The 25,557-nt window shown below is 41.1% G+C and overlaps 1 protein-coding gene across 2 annotated transcripts in view; it reads left to right on the forward strand.

Moving 5' to 3' along the window:
* IGSF3 (immunoglobulin superfamily member 3) overlaps nucleotides 1-25,557 on the forward strand; it is a 108,470-nt gene that overhangs the window by 60,292 nt on the left and 22,621 nt on the right. Inside the window, exons 3-7 of one of the 2 annotated variants that reach the window (XM_033146794.1) lie at nucleotides 9,788-10,198; nucleotides 11,538-11,558; nucleotides 12,252-12,641; nucleotides 14,082-14,483; nucleotides 17,396-17,800. In XM_033146794.1, coding sequence (XP_033002685.1) covers nucleotides 9,788-10,198; nucleotides 11,538-11,558; nucleotides 12,252-12,641; nucleotides 14,082-14,483; nucleotides 17,396-17,800 — 1,629 coding nt within the window. The remainder of the gene's footprint in view (nucleotides 1-9,787; nucleotides 10,199-11,537; nucleotides 11,559-12,251; nucleotides 12,642-14,081; nucleotides 14,484-17,395; nucleotides 17,801-25,557) is intronic. The other variant, XM_033146795.1, reaches the window with a different exon arrangement.

A 25,557-nucleotide genomic window follows, 5' to 3' on the forward strand; every position in this document is an offset into this window, starting at 1 on the left:
GGGGGGGTAGTACCCCCATGCATAATTGATTACAAGATGTGGGGTGTACATGCCATTTGAATGGCAATGCCAGCCACCTTTTTAAGGGGCCTGCCCCCGTCAAATACTTGGGGGGAGGGGGGCAGAGAGACCAGCCCCTAGGAGTAGGCTCCTATGCTGCTGCTTATTTTTTTCCCCCCTTGAGAGCCTTTATCTCCATTTGTTCATGGTGTACACCTTTCTATTTAAAAATATTTGGACACTTTTACTTAAGGGCCAAGTTCCCACATATTCCCACTGCCATCCCACATATTCCTCTTTTCTCCAGTTTTGTTATTGAGGACTTAACCTGTGGTGACCAAACTTATTCCGTACCCATATAAACAGACACCTTTACCCTGAGGAGATTGTTTTCGGAGTAGCACCGCATTATTCAATTGTTGTTTTTTCTCCAAACTTTTAGGCAATTAACAATGCCTTGATTATTTTTTAAAAAATAGTAATAATAATAGATGTAAAAGAAAGAAAGAAATCTTACATACGCTGACCACTATCTTAAAAGAGGTAGTATTCCTCTTTCCTTCATAGGAAGGAATATCTATTTTTAGAAAATGCACACATTTATCACAGTACATATCATCTTAACCAAAGGCAAGCTTTTTTGTTTCAGAGTTGTTTCATGTGCAAATTTGAGACCATAAATATAAACTTTGCTGGATCAGACCAAAAGCTTATCTCCTCCAGTATTCTACTCTCTTGGTAACAGACCATAGGCATATGAGAAGCCCAAAGGCAGAACATGAGCACAATAGCACTCTCCCACTTGTCTGCCCCAGCAACTGGATAATTAAATGAATTAGATTGATTAACCAACTAAAATTCATACAACTAATCCACCAAGGTTTCTTTAATCGACTGACAGCCCTATTTAGGATTGAATATCGAAGGTTATATTGAGTTGGGAACAGGTAAAATTGGAAGTGTTGATAATCTGCCTCCCAACGCTTTCCGATACCCATTTCAGAAGCTGCCTGGAAAATGGGCTGGAGCATGAAGCACAGATAGTGCTCATCAGCAGGATAATAGACAAACTTTGGCCCAAGAATGTTGGTTATGGACTTGACAGATGGCAGGAGATCGTAATGTGCCTCAGAGGTACAGACACTGATGAGGGGAGAAACAGCATAATCTCCTGGGTGTGGCACATTTAACTATATGTCCAGTACATTACACAAGAAACTAGCCCATAGATCATTAGCCAGGTACTTTTATCACATAACTGTTCATTTCAGCATTAACTAATGAACTGTGAGGATTCTTTCTCTCCCCCCACCCTTGCATTTCCTAGCTGAGAGACTTCTATTTGTATATCAAGGTAGGCATTGGAAAAAGGCCAGAATTCAAGCTGCATGCATTTATTTTCTCATTAAACATGCTTAGCTGGAGCCCTTGGGCTCTTGGCAAGTTGCCAGTGTGATTCGTGAGTGTCCCCATCAGAGATAATCATCTTAACTCCAGAGGAGGTGTTGCCAGTTTATGATCCAGTCTAGGCCCACGTATGTCATTCATGGCTGCCACTGAGATAGCAAATGTTAGCTATAAATTTATCTTTTATCCAAGAAGACCTGGTAGCTATCTCAAAATATGTGCTGTCCATTGTATATACACCAGTCTTAGAAATCCTGGTACATTCCAGATGTTTTGGGTTACAACTCCCATGGTTTTTCTGGCTTGCAGTGATGGGAGTTATACTTCAAAACATCTGGAAAGAGCCAGGTTGGCAAAGGCAGGTAAGCACACAAACAAGCCTGGCTTCAAAGATATAATGCCCAAGATCTTGCTCCTTTAGTGGGAGCATGCCAAACACATACTTGTATTTACCATAAACAGTGCCGTGAAAAACTTCCAAATCTTGTTACAAAGATGATTATTTATTGCTGATGGTATTGATGCCAAGCTCAAGCTAACTGCCCTCTTTCTTGGTGTTGCTTCCTGTTTGTTTGTAGCCTTGATTTCCCAGTGGAGCAGTTGCCTTATAGCTTCTGAGTAAGCTGTGTTTATTCATAGAAAATGATTCCCCTGTGCCTTATACCAGTTCGCAGAAAGCTGAGGTCTGCTGGGTGAATCCCGCAAAGTCCAGCCAGTCTTGCAACAGATGCTGATCCATAGTCCCTTCTTATTGTGTTCATACTGTTTCCCCAAGCTTCCACCAACAAGGGTCTTATGCAGATTAGGGCCTGCTTCAAGCATCTGCTGTATTCTGGTGCTGTAATGTTTTTTAGCAGCATCAGATTATAATGCACTCTTGTAAATGCTGGATATGGTTGATTTAATTGTGTTAAATGAGCATGTGGATCAGGTATAGTGCATGACTAACGGATTGTAACACCACAGGAGGAGTAACTCCTTCCAAGGCCTTGAGTCAGAAAGCTGACCTAATTTCCTGTCTGAAAAGAAAGGTTCAGTCAATTGCCCACCCCCCTTTTCCTCAGCCATTTGACCACATCCAGTTCCTTTTGCAGATGCATTTCTTTCAATCTAATCATTTGACACAATCATTACAGCACAAACAAGGATGCTATTGTGATCGGAAGGCTTTATCAGCAGTACTGGTGTACAGGAGCAGCCAATTAATTTTTATCCCCTTCTGGAAATCTAATAAACTACAAAGTATTCTGCTGTAGCAGGACAGTAGAAATTTATAATAAACTGCAAAGTTTACTTCTGTTTGAAAAAAAGAAACTCTGTAAACTTAAGAGTAGTGTTCTTGGTTTTTTCTTTTTCTTCTTAAGAGCTAAAAAAGTTGCTAATAAGTGAAAGGTGCACTATTCTGCTCTTAAATGTGCCATTTAAATATTTGTGCTACAAAATAATCTGTGTAGTAAGTTTGGGTTCAATAACTTGAGGCAAAGATTATCATAGTGTTTGCATTAAATAGTTACAACAATAAACTGTTTTCTTAAAAACAAAAACAAATTTGTATTAGTTTTTAAACAAATACAGTGGTACCTCCAGTTACGAACGGGATCCGTTCCGGAGGCCTGGCCGCATCCCAAAAACTTTGTAACCAGAAGCACCCTTCTGCGCATGCGCGTGGCACGATTGAGCGCTTCTGTGCATGCACGCGCGGTGAAACCCGGAAGTATACACTTCCGGGGTTGCTGCGTTCACAACCCGAGGATTGCGTTACCCGAAGGTAATGTAACCCAAGGGCCCACTGTATGATAACCATTAAACACTTATCCAGCAGTACATCTAATGGTGTTTGCTTTATCCATTTCCTCTAGAGATACACTTACACATTCAACAACAACAACAACAACAATTTATTTGTACCCTGCCCATCTGACTAACTGAGAACTTCTGCCAGTCAGGCTCCAACCCCTCAGACCATTCTCCAGGGATCTTTTTTTTTTTTTTAACCCTCCCAATGTTTCTTGTTAGGAAATGTCTCTAAACTACTCTCACTTTATCTTTTATTTGCAGGAAAACTTAGCAGACACCAGCAGCCAACTATAAACTAAATTCTGTAGAGGAGAGGTTACTAGGAATATTCCAGTTGATCTGTGGCCAATACATGACCTACTGTGCCCTCCTCAATTCCTAGACGATATTCATGAACTTTTCTGAGCATTTCATGCCAGAGGGTCCTTGGAATAATCACCTTGCTGTCTTTGAATCTGGTGCCCTCCAGATGTTTTGGATTTCAAAGCACGTCTGCCCCTGCCAGCATGGCTGTGGAGTTTGCAGTCCAAACTATACACTTCCTCAGAGAGCACTGGAAAACATGGCTTTATTGACGGCCCAAAAGAATGTATGTTAGGGATTTAAGGCTGCAATACTATACACACTTTGCTAGAGCAAGTCCCATTGAATTCAGTGAGGCTTACTTCTGACTAGCCACGTAGAGGATTGTACTGCATTTCTCCTGTATAGAACTATAGTTAAGTTCCTGCCCACCTAGCAGTTCGAAAGCACGTCAAAGTGCAAGTAGATAAATAGGTACTGCTCCGGCAGGAAGGTAAACGCCGTTTCCGTGCGCTGCTCTGGTTCGCCAGAAGCGGCTTTGTCATGCTGGCCACATGACCCAGAAGCTGTACGCCGGCTCCCTCAGCCAGTAAAGCGAGATGAGCGCTGCAACCCCAGAGTCAGACACGACTGGACCTAATGGTCAGGGGTCCCTTTACCTTACAAGGAGAACCCACAACAGTAAACATGCCTGTAGAAAAGATTCATCTCCAATTGGAAAACTTGTCAGCAAATGATATACAGCAATATTACAGGATTTTGTTGTTGTTCAGTCGTTCAGTCGTGTCCGACTCTTCGTGACCCCATGGACCAGAGCATGCCAGGCACGCCTATCCTTCACTGCCTCTCGCAGTTTGGCCAAACTCATGTTAGTAGCTTCGAGAACACTGTCCAACCATCTCATCCTCTGTCGTCCCCTTCTCCTTGTGCCCTCCATCTTTCCCAACATCAGGGTCTTTTCTAGGGATTCTTCTCTTCTCATGAGGTGGCCAAAGTACTGGAGCCTCAACTTCAGGATCTGTCCTTCTAGTGAGTACTCAGGGCTGATTTCTTTGAGAATGGATAGGTTTGATCTTCTTGCAGTCCATGGGACTCTCAAGAGTCTCCTCCAGCACCATAATTCAAAAGCATCAATTCTACGGCGATCAGCCTTCTTGATGGTCCAGCTCTCACTTCCGTACATTACTACCGGGAAGACCATAGCTTTAACTATACGGACCTTTGTCGGCAAGGTGATGTCTTTGCTTTTTAAGATGCTGTCTAGGTTTGTCATTGCTTTTCTCCCAAGAAGCAGGCGTCTTCTAATTTCGTGACTGCTGTCACCATCTGCAGTGATCATGGAACCCAAGAAAGTGAAATCTCTCACTGCCTCCATTTCTTCCCCTTCTATTTGCCTGGAGGTGATGGGACCAGTGGCCATGATCTTAGTTTTTTTGATGTTGAGCTTCAGACCATATCTTGCGCTTTCCTCTTTCACCCTCATTAAAAGGTTCTTTAATTCCTCCTCACTTTCTGCCATCAAGGTAGTATCATCAGCATATCTGAGGTTGTTGATATTTTTTCCGGCAATCTTAATTCCGGTTTGGGATTCATCCAGTCCAGCCTTTCGCATGATGAATTCTGCATATAAGTTAAATAAGCAGGGAGACAATATACAGCCTTGTCGTACTCCTTTCCCAATTTTGAACCAATCAGTTGTTCCATATCCAGTTCTAACTGTAGCTTCTTGTCCCCCAATTACAGGATTACCGATGTTTAAAAAAATTAATCACTGGGGGGATTAAAAACAAGTTAAAGCAATTTATACTAATTATTTCTCTCCCCCCCCACCCCTCAGCCCCCACACACTCACGCCTCTCTGACTCTCTTTAGACGTTTAAAGGATGCTTTAATCTCTGGTATAAAAAGTGCATTAGTCATCTATATGTTGAAAGAATTCATAGGTGTATTTTATTGCAACTAAAAGCAGAATGAACTTCCATATCATTTATAATTCACCGGAGCACAAAGAAATGTAAGGTTAATGAGAATATGTGTTAATTACCTTTAACAAGTTGCACTTTCCTAATGTGTAGTGACTCTAGGAAATTCCTTTAATCATTTTTAAGGTGGAAACATCATTACTTCTTTAACTCTTGCTTCCCCTGTGGATGCATATGCATGCAAGGTATCCTTTCTGAACCCCCTCTTCCTGCACCATGAGTACGAATACTGATTTTCATGTGACCTGTCTGGGATTATATTCCACTGGGCTCTTACTTGGTGTTTCTCTTGTTTTGTTTGCATGAATGTGTGCTTCTCACTAATTTATCTCATTCCTCCCCCCTCGCACTGCTCTTCTGTGACTCAGCCATGATTGGCAGAGAGGGGGCATTGCAGAGGGGCAAGGTAACCATCACCTTCCCCCGCCCCCTTATGGTTTGATTTCTCATCAGCCGAATTTGGTGCAACAGTGAGCCATGAACCAAGGGGTTCTCAAAATCTATCCAAGGGCCCACATGAGATGGCTAAAATTTCCTGAGGTCCTCCAACTGCAAAATGTTTGTAAAGGGGAGCAGAGGTTGAAGTTAGCATACTAAGCTGGCAATTATTGACATTTTCTTCGATGTCTAATATTTCTTTCAAAATTGCTAGATTTTTTTGTAATTTCCTTCTGGCAGGGAGTTCAGCTTTCTTAATGCTAAGTATAAACATTGGGTCTTGGAGGTATTGTGACTTAAGCCTCATTTTGGGCAGAATTTGCTGCTCTGTTGGGGGGGGTGCCTTTTTATTTTAAATTTCCTCCCCACACACTCTCAAAGTATTTTTGTTCCTCCTTCTATTCTTTCGTCTCCTTTCACACTTAACTTGCACGGTATTCCTGTCTTTTAGCCCTTCTCTGCTCCTTTTAGATTCACTTCACTTCTTCCTTGTATAACAGCTTCCCTTTTTATCCTCTTCCTCTGTATTCCCAATTCTTTTTAATCATTATCAATATTCGGGCTGCATTTTCTCCATGCAAGTGCAGAAATATGTATACCATGGCATAATTTTACTTATCTGGCTCTAAAATGAGGCTAACAATTAATATAGTGTATTTTCAGAATGCACACGGGTTTTCTTTCTTGGCTGCTACTTTTTAAAGAGATTTTTCTAAGGAAAATAAAAGTGGTTAGTTGTATTTTTTTAAAAAAGGCCATTTCTCTCATTTGTGTTAATTCCTTCTTGCGGTTTTACTGTTTTAGTTGAATCTCTTTGCTTAATTACAATCTTTTCTACCTCGACTCCACCTAGTGGTAACCTCAAACGTTACAGAAGCTGTCAAACATTCTTAATGTGGACTCGGGTCTTTAATAGAACAGCATGGCCTGTCTCCCTCCCCTTGTCTTGTCTCCACAAAAGTACTAATCCTCCTTTCGCCTAATCAGACTGAAAATAGCAGCAGCATCTGTATTTTCAGCTTTCCTTAATATCTCAAGTGTTAAAGTGCTGTCTGGTTTAGCTCTTTTGAAGCTCCTGGTTAAAGGGGGCTTCCAATCTGCTCTGCTCTCCTTTTTCTGTCTCTTTCCCATCAAAAGCTTGCTTGCTGCCCATGTTCCACCTTCTCTGGTGGCTCACAAGCTTAATAAAGTGGGGACATCTTCCACTGAAAACCCATTCAAATGAATGAGAGCTGTCCAAAAAGATTCCTCAGCTCTGCCAGTCTCATTCACTTCAGAGGGGCTTGTGTCATGTTTATTAATTTATTTCAACATTTTACATATCGCTTAACACTGTAGCTTCTGAGGCTATGAAATAAATACATAAGGAAAAAAATCAGTTAACAATAACCACGGAATCAGAAAAGCTTACTTTGAAAGTTCAACAAGGCTGTCTGATCTCAGCCTTGAGGGTGTTCTACAGAATTGGGCCACACAATAATGTGTTCTGGATGTGAAAGGTCCTTTGTTAGTCATATGATTTATCAGCTGGTTAATGGTTTTTCAGTTTATTTCATTGAAACCAGATGACTTCCCTTTCCCCCCTCCCTCTATCCCTAATGTACCTCCTGTATGTAGCTTTTGACCCATTTAAACACTAATCAGGTGATCACTATTTAGTAGACAACTTGTTGGACTAGATCTGAGCCTTCCTTAAATACCATCAAATATAGATATGTATGAGTGAGACCCGAAACCAAAATTTTGCAGTGTCTTCAATCCTAATGGGAATGTTCCTATTCAGGCTTCTGACCTGCCATTCTTTTCAAGCTGGTCACCCCACACTCACAAGTTTTGCATTTATCTTTGATCTACAACCATTCTCGATGGGCTGGGGTTTTTTGCCCGGGGAGGGGTTCCCCTTAAGTTCATTCTTATTTTTTTAATATCTTTCCATAAATGCCGTGGTTCCCCAGAGCATGCCAATACCTCTGTCTTGGTAGCTCCATTTCTGGTGAAATCCTGTTTGTTTACTTAAACTTGTTGGTACTTAGAATCAGAGTTTGCTGTTAGACATAACAATACTTGGATTCTGTGCAGTTTAAGATGCACCAGGAATCTAGGAACCCATTCACAAGTTCCAGTAGAAAGTTTCTGCATATAGGTTATCTTCACAAAGGGCGAAGCAAAGGGGTGTGTCCAAAGCAGTTCTGTATTCCAGATGTTGTTCAGTTTTACTGTCCTTTTAATGTATCTGTCGAGAGATCAGTGAAGTAATGCCATATGCTGCTATACAGATTTTGCATCCGACTTAATTGATTGATTTATTTTCTTTAAATTCGAAGCGAGTGTCATGGCTGCAGGGCAGAAGAGATCTAATCTGCTTTTGAAATTATTCATAGTTGGCTTTAAATATTATGTGAGAATCATGGGTAAAATACTGAGTTGCAGCCTGATTAAATTATTAATAATCCGGATAGGGGATATGGGTGCACATGACACATCCTGCAAAGTGTAGGGAGAAAAGAAAACCAAATACATTATATTCTGTTTGAAAATATAAATATATTTTTGCACACCAGAATTAGTCCCAAGACGGCATATTGCTAGTGTTTGCTGTTTAATTACAAAATTAAAAAATACTCTAATGTTCCACTGACTCAAGGTGGATTTTGAATGTGTGAAAAGTATCCCCACGGCCTAAGCTTTCTGTGACCACAGTTTACTTCATCAGATGCATGAAGTGTAATCCTCAGTTGCCACTCAGGTCTTCCAACAAGAGGAATGTTTGCTGATGCCATATCAATAAGGAAATAGTGATGGCCTCAAAATCCCTGCATGCAAGACACAGCATCTGGAGGGTGCTTGCATATCTTATACAGCCAATCCCATAAATTGCAGGAATATGTACTTGAATTTGTAATTTGCTCTCTTTGCAGTAGATAGTTTCTGTGAGTGCAGCATCTTAATTTTGCTCACAGGCATTGTTAAATAATGAAAGGACATAAGCAAAAAGGAGAGAGATTTGATCTCATGGCTTTTTTGGAGAAAGATGAGAGAAAGAAAACCTAGCTAAGGTAGTATAAATGTTAAAAAGAAAATTCTGGAAAGAGTTCCTTTTGAAGGTTTGAGAACATAATTGGAATTTTAAAGATTACAGTTATGTTTCATAAAATCATAAAATAAATCCCCAACAGTAAGTGGGCTCTCTTAAGTTCTGCAGTAGCAATGAGGTGCTGTGCGCACACACTGGTTTAGTATATTGAATCATTTGCCAGTGGAGATATGCAGGTAGTGTTCTGTATTTGCTAACAGCTTTGGAGAAGCAGACTTGAGGATTAAATGTGGCTTGATATAAGATTGTCTCAAGACAAGTTGTCCATCATATGCAATAATGCCAACTCTGGTATTCAGAGCCTCAGGAAGAGAATATAAGAGCCTCCTGGATCAAGTCAAAGACCCATCTAGGCCTGTATTCTGTTTTCACAGTAGCCAACCAGATGTCCATGGAAAACATACAAGGAGAACCTTTCCTGTCCCTGCCACAGATGCCTATAATTAGAGGTGTTGGGTCTTCCCCAGGGATGGGGAGCCTATCACTGTTCAGATGTTGTTTGGTTGCAGTTACCATCGTCCATGGCTGGAGTTGGAATCCCACATCTGAATGATCATGGATTCCATCTCTCTGATCTGAAGTGATAACGGACTCTCCTATTTGAGCTATAGTCCCACTGAGGGCTTTCCCTTTAGAGATCTAAAGGTGAAAATATCTTCATACTGCTTTGTAAAGTCTTAACTTTTATTTGCTGCACATAATCCTCTGTAAGACCCATTAAGCACCAAATGTCAACTTTTGTCCTTTCTCTGTCTCTCTACTGCAGTTATTCCTGACTCCCTCAGAGTGACCTCAGAAGCCCAGACCCTAAACAAAGTGCAACATGATTCTCTGGAGCTAAAGTGTGAGGTATCCAAGAGTACCGTGCAGCACAGCCATATTTCTATCGCCTGGTATCGACGGAAAGCAGATGAGCCTGCCGTGGAGGTGATCTCCCTCAGCCGGGATTTCGTATTGCGTGCGGGAAGTGATTACACCCAACGGCACGCCAGTGGAGATATCCGCCTGGATAAAGTAGGCGAGACTCAGTCCAAGCTTACAATCTACAACCTGCAGTCTTCTGATGAAGGCGAGTTTTACTGCGAGGCAGCTGAGTGGATTCAGGACCCTGACGGCACTTGGTACGCAATGACCCGCAAGCGCTCGGAGGGCACCATGGTCTATGTGGAAGGAACTGGTTAGTGTGTCAAGCTTCTTTTTTGTTACCTCTCTCATAGACTGTAATATTCTTTGTGTTTTTGCAGCACTGTTGGGAAGGAGGGAAGTGGAAGGAGAGGAGAAGGTGCTCTAATCATTGTGTCTTCGAGTAGTACAGTTCACATGCAATACTGAACTGTGGTCTAGTACTGTGTGGATGAGTGAAGCATCTGGCTCCCACACCATCACCTTCTTTACATTTGGAAGGGGGATTTCTTCTGAGAATTTTGATTTCAAAGAGTTTTGGTTTTATCATTACCTATGTGCTAGGTGTTGTGGTTTATAACAAAACTGCTAAACTACACAGTTTCATAACTCAACAGTTTGGAGTTGGCTTATTGTGAAATGAATCTGTTGGTTTTAAACCAAGATCCTTGGTTTTTTGAAACTGAAACTTAACTCTGCTGACGTCTTCCTGGCTGTGCTGGAGGAGGAAAGGGGATGTGGGGATGCAGTAGCCTGGTCCTTCACTCTACCTTGGAGGGAGGCCCATCCATGTATCACTAAACCTGCCTCTCCTGGTCTTGGGTCCAGAGTTATGGCAACCCTCATCATCCCCAGCAAGCATGGGCTAGTGGTCAGAGATGATGGGAGTTCTAGTCCAAAACAGCTGAGAATCCAAGTTTAGGGGAGGCTGCACTAAGCCATGTACAACTCTGACTTTCACTCTACTTGTCCACTCAAGAGTCAGCCCCATTTGGTTTAGTGTGACTTTCTTCCAGGTAACTAAGACTTCAGCTTTCAAGTATGAATGTGTTCTTGAATGGGTGGAATAATATTTTCCTGAAAGGCAGAACCAAGATTTCCAACAATTGTAAAGTGTACCTTTTTGCTTTAGCAGCCTTCACCAACCTAGTCCCCTCCAGCTGATTTGGACTACAGTTACCATCATCCCTGTGCATTAGCCAACCTGGCTGGGACTGATTGGAGTTGGAGTCTAAAACATCTGGAAGGTAGCAGGTTGAGAAATACTGCTTTAAGGTGTTTAGTATAGCCCACAGTCATTCTTGTGAGATTAAAAACAGGTAATGTTTGGAAGTGATGCATTGTATATATTGGACCACAAGCAATCCTCAGCCACTACAGCAGGTCATTGCTTTTGCGCATAGGTGGTAAGAAATGAAATTTAATTTAATTTAATGCCTTTCTACTCAATTAATATTTATCTATATTGAACATTTAATACCCTGTTTTCCTTAATGCAAAATCTAGATGAGATAATTATTTTCAGGGTCTTACTAAGCAGTGTTTTACCTTTTGTTGTTGTTGTTGTTGTCGTCCTTTGTTGTGCTCATGGTGGTGTCCTTTTGGCCTATCAGTCAGTACTCGCTCTAGTTCTGGTATGTTTTCCTGATTTATTAATAAAACCTATTTCCTGTATCTTGATACTTTCAGCGTGTGAAATCCTATTTGACATTTTGCGAACCAAGACCTCTCGATAAAGTGCACGACCCGTAAAAGGTCTGTTGCTAAGTTGGTACACAGTTCAACCTTTGAATCAAAATATGTAAACTGAGGCACATCAAAACCATACATGGTTTTCCCCAAATAACCCTAGGAACTGTAGTTTGTTAAGGATGCTGGAAATTGTAGCCCTTTGAGAGGCTTCCAATGATTCTTTGGAGAACGCCATGTGTTTGTAACTTATAGTGTACCTAGAGGTTGGAATAATCTCTCAAAACAGCAGAGAGTAAGATACTAGGAAAGAAAGATCAGATCTATTCCTGCCTTTTCTTTCTTTGCAGAAAATTGGTATATATTTAATAGGCAGTCGTGCCAAATTAACTTCTACTAAGCATTGTTTTTAACCTGTGCCGCCTTGAGCATTATACAGATGACACAGTTAGAAGAATAGTATTTAAAGAGGTGGATAAAATCAGGGTGGGTAGGCGGAGTATGAACTGTCTTCATTTCCAAGTTCTCGTTGGTTTTTTCTGTGTGTTCAGTGCTGTGACACAATTTCATTTGGAATGTGTGTGTGTGTGTGTGTGTGTGTGTGTGTGTGCTTGTGTGTGTGTTCTATTCCTTTGTAGATATGGATATCAATGTCCGGCTAGAGACAGAGAAGAGGACTTACACCGTGGGGGAACCAGTGGAGTTCAGGTGCATTCTGGAGGTACAGAACGTTGCCAAGAGATATTTTTCCATCTCATGGGCCTTCAACAGTTCCCTGATTGCTAGTTTTGGGGCGAATGCCGTGCCGGTCCTTAACAATGAGTTTGCCCAACGAGAAGCTCTGGGACAATTGAAAGTGGCCAAAGAAAGTGACAGCATCTACGTCTTAAAAATTTACCGACTCCGCCTGGAGGACAGCGGCAAGTACAACTGTCGGGTAACGGAGCGCTTGAAGACATCAACTGGTGAATTTATTGATGGGGAGAGCAAACGACCAAAGAACACACCCATCACCGTCCTGCCCCTCAGTAAGCAGAGATGTTGGTTTTGTCTGTTGTGTGTGTGCATTTGTAGGAGTTACTGGGCCTCAGACATGGTTATGAGACAAAGCAACTTCTTGGCTCTTGTTGAACATAATGAGCATAGGAAGTTCAGGCTCATTTGACTGGTTAGTTATCCATGCCACTTTCCCCAAAAGGCTCAACACATGATAAATTCATAAACATTATAAAAATAAGTAGTGCCAGCAGAAATACAAACCACATTTCCCTTTGATAAAGGAGAAAATCAATAATGTGTACTCCCCATGCTATAAATGTCACATTACAACAAACCCCAACCTTTTCTTGGAAATTATTTTTATTGGAATATTTGCAAATGTGTAAGGCATGACAGAAATAGCCTTTATTTTCCCTATGTTATGTGTATTTTAACAGCACAATCCTATTTATGTTTATTCAGAATGAAGCCTCATTGGGGCTTACTCTCTACTAACTATGGTTATGTTTGCAGCCCAAGGAAACAAAAAACAAAGGTGCTGAAAAGTATTTCGCATACTAAATTTAGCATCCCTAAAGAGCTGTTCATGTAAATAAATATATGTGCTTCCAAGGATAGTTAGCTGAAGGAAGCTAATTGCAAGTTTTATTTTAGGTTTGACTGGTGTTGAATCCATTCCAGTTGGCCAATATAACTTGTATTTTGTACATTCATTACATTTCTAATTGATATTATGCAAAATTAGATTTTTTTGCAGAAAATGATAGAAGTGGGGAGGATTATAGAAGTGGAAATGTTGTATTTCAGAAAAAAATCCACCCCACATAAATTAAGGCTGGATCACAAACTGCATAGGGTTTTAAAGGTAAGCCATCACAACACTATGAGTTGTGAATTCACTAGCAGCCTATGAAGTCGTTCAAGACTGATGGAAGATGTGCTGTTCAGCCTGTTCTGGTCAACAGTTCAGCCATTTTTAGCACTGGCTAGCATTCATCTAGGGCTGGCAGCTTAACTTCTGTTTTCAGACATATCTCTATTTAGCCATGAATGTTTATGTTTCATGGTTTGAATCTGAAATGAAAGCAGAGATTCTTTAGAATCTGCGGTAGCTATCAGAATAGGCCCCCATAGCTGCATTTCATACATAGTTCTGTTCCAATTGCAGAACTGTAGAAGACACAAAAGTGGTTCAGATGTTTATATCACCTTCCACATTTGTCCACATGATTGCCTCTGAACATTTCCAGCTACATAATCCCAGCATTACCAATACCAATTGCACTTTTTAGACCCGCCACATTCATAGAAATCAGCTACCGAGTGTATCTATTTACTGCTAGATCACATGTTGTATTTTTCCATGCAGTCCCTTGGGAGCCGTTTTGTTCAGAAAAGTAGTGAGTGAGTATATGTATGGGCCCCAGGCAGCCCTAAATATAATTGCATGCACTCTCCTTTAACTGCAGAGACCAATATTTCTGTGGAGGTGACCAACAATGCCAGCAGTGTTTTAGAAGGAGAGAGCCTGCGATTTGGCTGCAGTATCCGCACAGGATTTAGACCCCAAAACCGGCTCTCTGTCACCTGGCAACTTGTGGACAAGCAGAACCGGCGCAGTGACATTGTGCAACTTGACCGGGATGGCACCCTGCGCCCTGGCCCATCTTATGCTGAGCGAAGCAGCTATGGTGGGATCCAGATGGAGCAGATACGTCCTGGATCCTTCACGCTCGAAATTTTCAACAGCCTCAAGGCAGACGAGGGCCACTATGAGTGTCGCATCACAGAGTGGACACGTAGGCTGGATGGGGAGTGGCAGATGATCGGGGAGCGACATAATGGCTCTGCAGTATCCATCACTGCCCTGGGTGGGTATTAAAAGTGCTATTAAATATATGCAATGCTGGTTAAGTGTTTTGTGTATCCATTTTCCCATTTTCGGTTATTTGGACACCACAAATGTCCTGGTAAGAGAAAAAATTAAGCTCAGTGATTGATGACTGGAGATAAAGGAGCCTGTTGTCCTATTCACAGCTTGCACACTCCTTTCCTCGTGTTTTCCGATGGAAACTCGGGGATGAAACTAGTTGTTATTGAAACATACTCGGCCTGCCCACTCACCTTCCTTCTTCCTGGCAATATGTGGCAGCGGGGAGCCATAGCACCATGGCATCATAGCACACATGGTTTATTTAATAAGATTTTATTAAGACTATTCATAATACATTGAAAAAAAAACTAAACAAAGAAAAGAATACAAAGTCCTCTTTCACAGGTAAATCTTAACTTGTGCCACACAAAGATGGGTGAACCCTCCTGACTCTCAACTAGGAGCGTCCTTTTTTTTCTCCCATCCTCCTACCCCAGGAGATCTTCCCTTCCCTGCCTCTCACACAGGGTCCCTCATCAACCATCTATAGTATCCACTAATTTGTAGTCCCCTTGAAATAACAGCACGGAAAAGAGGAGGCTGAGCTGAAAAGGGAAATCAAATTTTGTGAGATTTGCAGAACTGAGGCTCAGTGGGGCAGCTGGAGTGTAGGAAGGCTACATGATGCAGATTTAAAGAATTTCTAGTGAGGGCAAGAAGTGGCTGGCAGGATTTAATGGTTTGTATGTCGCTGAGCTTTTCAGAAAAGTTTATGGAAGGGGTCAGGTTAAGAGGTTGTGTTCAGTCTGCATCGAGCTCCACTTCAAATGTCTATATTGAGCCAGGATCCAGAAGCAAGGATCTGAAGATGTGCTATGCTATGTAGTTAAAAGGTAGATTCCAAGTAGCTCTGGTCCTATAAAACTACCTGTTTGGAAGGCTACCTGGAAACATACCGGTATGTAGGCTTTGCTGAGCTCTTTGCTAGAAGAGCAAGAATGTAAGTGTAATTAGGTGAAAAAGGAAGCAAGATTTTTACCTATTCTAAAAACTTGTCTAGGTCATCCACATGTTCCCCAGGAAAACCAGTAAGGACAGTTCAGTTGACTAGTACCAGAAGTCTGGAATAAGATGTGGGGAAGTTTTAAATGCTAGAATTGTTACAGGATTGTAGCAGTAGCTTTCTCAGCGAGAGGAGCTGCCACTTTGTCCATCTTTTGGCAGGAGGCCCCTGGTGCTTAAACATCAGGTGGTTCATCTGATGCACAGCAAAACTGACTGCCACTCCTCAGCTAGAGCAGTGTGTATATTACGCGCACAGAGTTCTTCAGAATATAATTTAGGCTTGAAATCATCAAGTATACTGCTGCCTGAGGGGACCCGTGTCTTCTGCATTCCCAATCTCTTGAAGCTGTGTCTGAAATACCTAGGCAGGTGAGACAATTGCCACAAGGTGCCTGGATTTCATTTGCAGTGCAGTGTGTATGTGTGTGAGAGAGAGAGTGCTTAACTCTCTCCCTCCCCTAGCCTCTTCCTCTTCTCCTGGATAACCATTAAACACATTTTCAAAAGGCTTTAATCCCAAAGATTGACCTGTTTTTGCTGTAATTACATGGGCCGGAGCTGTGCCATAGTGACGTCCTTTGATGATTAGAATCCCTGAGCCCTTTGCTGAAAGTGTGCAGAGATCTCTGTAGCAGCTCTGGGGAAAGGTTGGCTAGCTAAAATTAATCTGCTTGCAGCAATTAATGTCCCAGCTGTCTGGCCATTGTTAATTAATATCTTGTAGCCTTTGGGTCAAGAGGTACAGGCTTCCTGAACAGCACAGAGTCAAAGGCTACTGCCTTCACACCGTCCTGTATGGCCAAACAAATGGAATTTGCTAGCACATAGAAAGCCTTCCTGTGCTAGCCTTCTGAACATATTCTGGCTGGAAAGTCATACTGTAATAATTATGGTTTGTGCAAGCTTATCACCTACTTCAGAGAGCGGTGTTAAAATTTCATTGAATTCACAGGCATGTGTTGCATGTTGGATAGCATTCTGGATTAAAGCTGGCCAGCATCAACATTTGGTGCATATATCTGGTGTGAGCATTTCAAAAGTTGCAGAGGATTTTTATTTCAGGAGGGATAGCTATGTTCGCCTCTTGCAGCAAAGCCATCAAAGATTTTTGCAGCACCTTAGCAATTCAACACATTTATTATGGCAAGAGCTTTCAGGGACTAAAGCCCGCTTCATCAGAAATATTGCCTGCTCAAGAGCTGCATAATAGGAATTACCAAAAAGGGGTTTAAGATTGATACAATTTGGAAAAACCAAACCAGAGGGGATCTGCAGCTGCCAACTGCAAGAAACAATCCAATTTTATGTCTGATGAATCTTTTTAATGTATGCCTGTTCATTTTACATGTAATCTTAAACTGTTAACTCAAAAATAACTTTTTACACATTTTTATTGCTTTTTGGGCTTCCTGTGATTGTCATTTCTCACCTTAAGGTCACTTACAGTGTGTTCTAGGAGGCTGAAATTTCTTAGTATTGCCAGATTTGCGAGCATTATTTTCTATTGTGCAGAGGTTGTCCTGTTTGTCCTATATAGAATGCAGAAGGAGATTGCTGTTGACACTGAGGTTTGTCAGTAGATTTTTGTATGTTGTCTGTTGAATTTCTAACTCCAAAATTCAGAGATCGGGTTGTTTTGTAGAATTCCGGGGGGGCAGCTTTGCCCATCCCTGTTTTAATGTGTGTTTATTTATTGAGAATTAGAGTTTACCAGACCCACCTCCTGTGAGCTGCAGTTAGGAAAGCACTTCTTACTGTAGTTACAGAAATTGACGTGCCAATGTTATTACAGCTACTGTTGAAATATTCACCTTGTGTGTCTGTCTTTCTTTTGCTTTTTGGTAGATGCTGGCTTTGCAGTTACAGCCATCTCCCGCACCCCTGGAGTGACCTACAACGAGTCTTTTGATTTACAATGTATCATCAAACCACATTATCCATCCTGGGTCCCAGTGTCTGTGACGTGGCGCTTTCAGCCAGCAGGCAGCACCGAGTTTCACGATCTGGTCACCTTCACTCGGGATGGAGGTGTTCAGTGGGGAGATAGGTACGTTGGCTTCCGAACCAGGACAGCCATTGAAAAATCAGAGTCCAGCAACAACGTGCGCCTGAGCATCAGCAGGGCCAGTGACACAGAGGCGGGAAAGTACCAATGTGTGGCAGAGCTCTGGCGGAAGAACTACAACAGTAGCTGGACACGATTGGCAGACAGAACCTCTAACCTGCTGGAAATCAGGGTCTTACGGCCTGGTAAGTATCCCATTGGCAATGCTGCCAAGACTATACCTAGCGCAGAGACTTCGGTACAAAAATTTCCCATTCCAGCTGCATGGAATTATGCATCCTTTTTTATATTGTGTTTAGGGTTATAGGGCTTTTTGCTTTGGTACTTTTTTTTTTAGATAGATGCAGTTTTTGTTTGCTTTGTGTTGGTTTCAGAGCAGGAATTCTCAGGGGTTTTTTTTTTTAACCACAGAAACAAAAGAGAAATCTGTTTCAACCTCCCTGAAGTTTTCACTGTAGAGAAGTGTAGTGCCACTGCGCTCGTTCCTGACTCCATGAGGCAGGTGTAAACGTCTGTTAAAAGGCAGTTTAAGATGTGTTCTTAGCTCACTGTTTATGAGCAACTTTGTGGTACCTATGAAATGTGTCTCCGGGACTGATTTCATTTCCTGACAGGGACTCAGTTTTAAGCTTAGACAAGCCATCCTCTCCACATGTCTTATCTTCGGATCTAATGCGAATTACATAATGGTTTGAAAAGCTTGTCTGCCTATTAGTTATGTTGTGTGGGGGTTTTTTTACAGAAAACATCCAAATCACAGTTCATAGCACTTGTGAAATGTTTGCTGCCTTCCTAGTTTGTGCTGTGGCTTAACACATTAGGTTTATGAGGATTAATGACCAATCTTACACGTCCAGAAAACACGATGGTGCATCTGTTCTTGGAGTACAAAATGTACATGCAGGATCACATGTGTAAAACGAAAATCAACATGCTGGAGAAAAGACAAAGCTAGATTTCCACAGTCAGCTGGTTTGGGGCTAGCAATGAAACATGCAGCCTCAGATGTGCATTCTGAAGAAGCACTGTCACAGGAGTGCTTCGCCATGTGTGTCTTTCTCTGTGTGTGTAGATTAACCCATAAATGTCTTGGCTCATTTGAGTAATCATGAAACTAATCAGTTGAGAAAGGTACGTTTTAAGAGGAGCTCTGGTTTGAGATTGGTGGTCCGGTCACATTGATGAGGGATATGTACTATTACGGTTAATAAGACAGACTTCTAATGAATGTGGTCAATAAGGATTCAAGGAAGTGCCGTTTAAAGGAGAGATGACGTCAGTCACAATATTGTGGCTCTGCTCCAACATCAATCAGTAATTCTTTTTATCCAACTCACTCAGTCTAATTTCAGCTAGATACTATTTTTGTGTATGGCATCTATTAGGCAAGTCTCATTCTGTGTCTCATACAAATCAGACAAGTACGTGTGTCTAGGACATGTTGTTTTTGCCCTTCAGTTGCATTCTTGCAACTGCTCCTTTATCCAATGTGTTCCTTTTGCATTTGTGGGATCTCTTGATGCTTCCTGTCCTCCAGACAGATGACATATTTGAAGCTTCTCAAGAATATCAAGTTTTGCATGTTGAAATCGCTTTACAAATAATTATATAAAATGAATGGGGCATTGATGCCTATTAAAATGTAGATAGCAATTCCTTCCTCACATCTAGTGATGCAGCAATAAAACTGCTAGTACACCTGCAAAGCTAATTGGGGTCCTGTATTATGTCAAACTGGATGGCGGACCATGTGTTAAGATCCCTGCATTGCAGGGGATTGGACTAGATGACCCTCGGGTTCCCTTCCAATTCTGTGATCTCAGATTTCACTGCTAATAGTGAATAGTAGCTGGACAAAATGACTCAGCACCATATCTTGTTCAGGACTGTAGCCTATCCAGTGCTCAACCAGAGACAGTGGTTTTTAGTCTGCAGGCTTCTGAAACCTTTAAAGCCCTGTGCTGAGTGTCCACATCTATTGAATTACTGTATGCAACAAACAGTAGTGGCAGTAGCAACAGAATCCTAAAGTCAACCAACCAAAGCTAGATACAAAATAATGGGGCAGGGGGCAATCATGAAATTAGGATTAACTAATACATTGCCTCTGAATACCACTAACTCCCCAAATTTAGTTTTCATTCTGGACCTAAACTCACAGTTCTTTCATACAGTTCTTTTTTTCTTTTAGCAGCCCAATTTAGGAATGAGCAGGATAAAGCATACCTGTCTATTGTCATTGTTAAATAGCTGGAAGAAGAGAAACTCTTGCTGATTTTCTGCAACTACATATAGATCTATCAGTAGATTCTGGCACAACCTCTGGCATGCGGTCCTAATTAGGACCAACACACTACCCCGTTTGATCCACCAGGCCATTTCATCCAAGCCAAAACCAACTGCCTCAAACCTAACATCAGGTGGGGGAGCTGGTAAAGACAGGGCTTGGATGAAAGAGGCTTTGCAGGCACAACCAATCAGCTGATCGGCAGTGCCTACAAAGCCCCTTCCACACTGCCTATGAAGTGCTTGGGAAGCACTACATAAAGGGCTTAGCAAGCCCTATGTAAGCATGCCTCAAACACCAAAAACCAGCTGACTGTTGGTGCTTGGGAAGAAAATATTGAGGAGAAAGAAAGGGGCCAGCAGTTGAGCCCAAGGATAATTACTGTAATGTGAAACTATGGCATCCAAATAAGACCATTGCCTTCATGAAAATGCAAGCCATCCTAGATGGTGACAAACATTTGTTGAAAGCAAAGAAAATAAAACTTCTAATGTTAGTCCAATTAGAACTGGCTTCTTTACAAGCTTGGCTGATTGCCCCCAAATGGTGCCCCCACTGGACATGTCAAATTAGCCATCTCAGAAGTATTCTCCTTCAGATGACTACAATGTCTGAATTTGTTTGAGGGAGAGAAAGATGGTTGCACTTAGGCTGTGTAGATCTAGGGTAGAGTTCAGGTCAAGACTTGAAGACTTTGGTTGAATCCAGTGGAATGTCCGATTCCATTTTTGCTTGATGTTTATTGATTACCTCATCCTTTTGCAAGATGTGAAAAGTGCTACACGCTAAAGCACAGACGTCTGAGGGACTCAGACAAGGACAACAGACCCACTTTGGGAACTGAGCACATGACAGCTGGCTGTGTTGCAGACAACAGATATAATTATATATGACACCCCCCCCCAAAAAAAACAGGGAATTTTGTCAGATGATTTGTGCCTGTATCAAATGCTGCCGACCTCATCATCATTAGTGCACTTAAGTTTTCAAACATGAGCAGCATTAAGGCTTGGAAAGGACCAAGGGTGAAAGGATGCTGCATATACATGCAAATCAGCAATGTCCCCATCCAGAGCAGGCAGTAACCTTTGTTGCTCTTCTTTTATACTTGAATAATTAAGGGAAATGATTTGGGAAGTACTGTAAGCTGTTGTTTTGCCTCATCTAAAAAGGGTACTCTGCTCCTTTCTATAAACAGAAGAAAACCACAAGACTGCTTCATACTTATGAGTTACCTGCACAGATAATATTTGTGTAGGAGAAAATACGAAACCCCATGTTAGAACTATTTCTCACATGTTCGTGTAAGACCTATTATGTTCGTTTTTCCTATTATGCTACCAATGAAACCAGGGTGGGTGGGTGTTTGTGTGTAAGTGAAGGTAATAATTTATGTTTAAATTTAAATTTAGATCAACCAGTTTGAGCCAAATGCTGATGGGGGAGATTGTTCATTTTCGGGGATACTGACATATGTTATAAAATTAAACCACACTGGGGTAAAGCCATCTTTCTCGGATCTGTCCACATCAACTGAAGTTTTTCTTTTTGTTAATCTCTCAGGGAGGGCTATTTCCCAAACTGTTTTGTAGCAATTGTCTACCATTGTGCCATAAAAATCCAGTGTCTGGTTACGTTCTGTCTTGCCACTTGTAATAAGTGGCCTATTAATTATTTATTATGTAAGTCCATATACTCTTGAAATATATTTAATGAAGCTAATTATGGTTTGACTTCCAATAGTTATTTTGATATTTTATTAATTTATTGGAATATGGAATTCCAGAAAGGCTGGATTTTTGTACATTCCCACCACACGTGGAGATATGTACCAGGTGTGGGGCACCCCTCTAGCAACATGGTGAGGTGCCATTACCAGGTTCCTAGGGATTAGGGATTAATTCCCTATTGTTCACCAAAATGGATTTAAAGGTTGGGGGGGGGTTGTTTGTTTTTTGTCTAAGCCATTGACCTGGGTCAAGTTCATAGATGAAATCTCATTCCTGTTGGTGTTCAATAGGATCAAGTGAACCCACTGATGCACTGAGTAGAATTTTATAGATTGCAGATTTTATACCTGGGCCCATGTCCTTCTGTGGATATTACAAGTCTTTCAGGTGGGGTTAATGGTCTTGTAGGCTGCCTTACTGTTAAACTGGGTTAGCCAAGAAAAGTGTGGATTTGGTGGAGTAGCAGCCAAGGAGTTTTAAATTGTCCTAGTTTAGTCCATATTTCTTGGTCTGATAGTGCTTTATTTCTGTTATAAGTCAGATAACCAGTATAGACCTTTTGCCACATAAAATTGTCATGAAGTGTTGTGAAATAGTGGGTATCAGTGGAGACAGTGCTTGAGTTAGGATTCCTGCCTTCTCATTCTGTGCATTAAGTATGGTTTGTGTGAATCTGTTTTGAACGTTTAGCCCAGTTCTAAGAAGTGGTTTGCTGAGGTTAGTATTCCTTCGATTAGTTCTTTTTCCAACTGGAGCCATTGCTTTGAGGTGTCATCTAAAATAAAAGGAACAACATGTCTTACTTGGTTAGCAATAAAATATAGCTCACCCTCCTTCATTTGGCATTTATTCTGGGTCTTTTGCAGGAGTAATTATTTTTCTGCCATTTTCATATCTGTTTGGGGGAGAGGTGCTCCTCTCATTAGGTCATGAAATAGGTGGACCATATATGGTAATAATATATCTTTGAATCTTTTATAAAACCCAGAAGTGAAAGCATCAGGTCCTTGGGCTTTATGTGGTTTCGGTTTTTGTCAATTTCTTCTACGGAGATGGGGCTATCGAAAAAGGTTTTTTCATCATGAGTTAATGATAGTATGGGTAAGTTTTCTAAGAAATAGTGGGTATCTTTTTTTTTTAAAAAAAAGGGCATCGTGAGGTATATAATTTAGAATCAAAGGCAAATTCTGAGCAGAAGTCAGGAGAAAATGTTTTAATGCCATTGCTTTTTTTGCATACTGTGTACCCCTGACTTAGATTTTTTCTTTTCACACCTGCCAAAAGTCTAGAGTTATTAATTTCTAAGGAGTCCATTTCTTGCCTCTTTTGTTCAATTCCTCTAAGGAGCTGTTTTGAACCTGAACTTCTATATTTAGTTAGTAGCTCAGTAATTTCCATAGTTTGGTTATTTTTGTGGAGACTTGTTTTTTAATATATGCTTTTTCTTTGATACAGATACCTCTTGTCACTGCTTTCATAGCATCCCAAAGGTTGGTAGAATTGGTGTTGTCATTGTCGTTTTCCTTGAAATAGAATTGTAGGGTTTCTGCTATCTTTTCCTTCAGATAGTTGGCTAGTTAAATGACCATGATGTCGAGGTTTGGATTTCATTGCTCGGTCATATGGTCACTTCTACTGGAGCATGATCGGTGATGTTATCAATGTTCACTGTGTGAATGGAATTAACTGTGGAGTAAGCAATAAAAAGTCTAATACGGATCAAGAGTCATGTTGGGGTGAAGGAAACGTCAAACTGAAATCTTTTGTATTTTCTCCGTATCTTGTATAAGCCCCATTTTTGGAAGAGTCATAGGAGGTCTTTTATCTTTTAAAAGGTTCCTCCAGGTGGTGCCCTTGCTCAAGGCTTTTAGAGATACTCCTTGTACATTAAAGTTAAAGTTGCCCCTAGTCTAGCTTCTCCCTCAGCCAGTTTATTTAATTTACATAATACCTTATGAATAAAGTCAAGTTGCTTTGAGTGTGGTGCATATGCAGAACTAACAGTTATTTTTTAATTGCCATCAATTGTCCCTTTAATAAAAACATATCTGCCATTCTTGACTATAAGTATTGAGTTTAAAGTTTATTCCTTTGACACATTGTCTCAACCTTTGAGATAGGTAAGGATTAAAAAAATGTTTTGGTAAACTGGGGAATTGGCTCTGGAGCAATGCCCATTGTCCCTGTGTGTTTGAGTATAGAGTTGAGAATGGGATATCCTGTTTCTCGGTGTCTCTTTAACTGTAGCAATCATTTATACTCTCTTCTCTTGCTACAAACCATAAAACCTAAGTGCTTCTGAAATTGCTTTAACAAAAACTACTCCAAAGCCCTGTTGGTATCAAAATTTAAGGGTCAGTATAGATGTGGCAACACTTCTGATTGGACAAACACCTGCTGGCATTCAGGTTTAGAGATTGGCCGGGCAGGGGCATTGGGTTATCAAAGGAAGCCCCATATAATGGAGCAGCTAATAGCCGCATTTAACAAAAATCAGCCTCTGTGCCAGGGATATGGATTGTGGTTAATGTAAAGACAGTTCAGTCTGTTAAGGTGTTTCTGAAAACTGCAGGCCACTGAACAGGCAAATTGATTGGAACTGCAGTAAAGAGCAGAACAGTCAGAAGCTAAGGGTTAGTAAAGGTCAGCAGCATGGTGGTGGTCTAGCATAGAACTTCTGGCTCAGAGAGCAATTTCATTTTCTCAGCTAGTTCAACTCTTTGGCCAATTAATTCAAGAAGCCCTGCCGGTCAGGCGCTTCCCTGCACCAGCGGCCATTACCTGATGGTACCAAAGTCTGCCATTGTACAGTCCTTATTGCCATGGGATGATAAGTTTGTATAACTGTGCTCAACTGTGGAAAAGGAAAGGACTATGAAATATTATTTAACTTCAGCAGTGGGACCTACAACCTCGCTTTCAATATGCTGGTTGAGCCTCTAATTGACGGTGAGTGGCTGGCAGGGTCCAAAACCCATTTCCTAATTCCAAGGGGCTGAAAAGAATAGTTATTTTAAGGCAAGTAATTCCAAAATCTCCTGGGTATTGAGCTAAGTTGCCAATGCAGCTGTTAAACACAGTACATACTTAGCTTCCTGGAGAAGAGAGAGAGAAAAAGTTTACATATTTTTCTTCCATACCAGTGAAGGGAGGTTTTTTTTTCCTATATCATGTGATTCATTTGATTAATACCTTGCTTTTCTTTTTCCCACTCGCCCTTGGGTTTTGTTGCTGCCATCTGTTCTAGCCACTATGGACCTCTGAATGACAGTTTGCTTGAGTGGCTTCCAATAGAGACCATCAAATAAAGATGTTTTCAAGACTGCATACTTAGGATTGCATCAGTGACTTACTGAAAGTGATTGACTTTCATCTGGTTCACGTGTGTTACTCCTACCAACCTTATTAGAAAGGGGTTGTTTTTTTTGGCTCTTTGTTGCTCATGCACTTTGAAAAAAGTCACTTCTCCAGCTTGAAACTTTATTGCTTAGATGTACACAATATAGTGATAAGTAGTGAAGACTCAACTTGCATACAGATAATTTTGAAAAGTTTGGCAGCACACAGACTTTGCATCTACTTTTTAAACAGCCCTTTTACAAATGTTGGCTCTTAATGAATAACCTGCAGAGGATGACTTATTCGAATAGAGTTTAATTAAATGTTTTCCTATTTGTGCCAGCACCATTTATTTTGAAGGCTTTTTGATGAGCCATTGATGAAACAGCTCAGTGTGTGATTTTGCCCTTTGATTCTGCTGCTTGATGCAAGTTCTGTTTTCCATTTTTCACATCTCCATATTCTAATTCAGCAGTGATCATTGAGGCGTACACATTTTCTGATGGCAGATGCATCTTGCACTGGAATTCTTCCCTCCTAGCCTTTTTATTTATGTGTGCTTCAGATTTTGACATGCTGTGAAGTC

This window comes from Lacerta agilis, chromosome 4 (genome assembly GCF_009819535.1).
Source record: "Lacerta agilis isolate rLacAgi1 chromosome 4, rLacAgi1.pri, whole genome shotgun sequence".
In the NCBI taxonomy this organism is placed as follows: Eukaryota; Metazoa; Chordata; class Lepidosauria; order Squamata; family Lacertidae; genus Lacerta; species Lacerta agilis.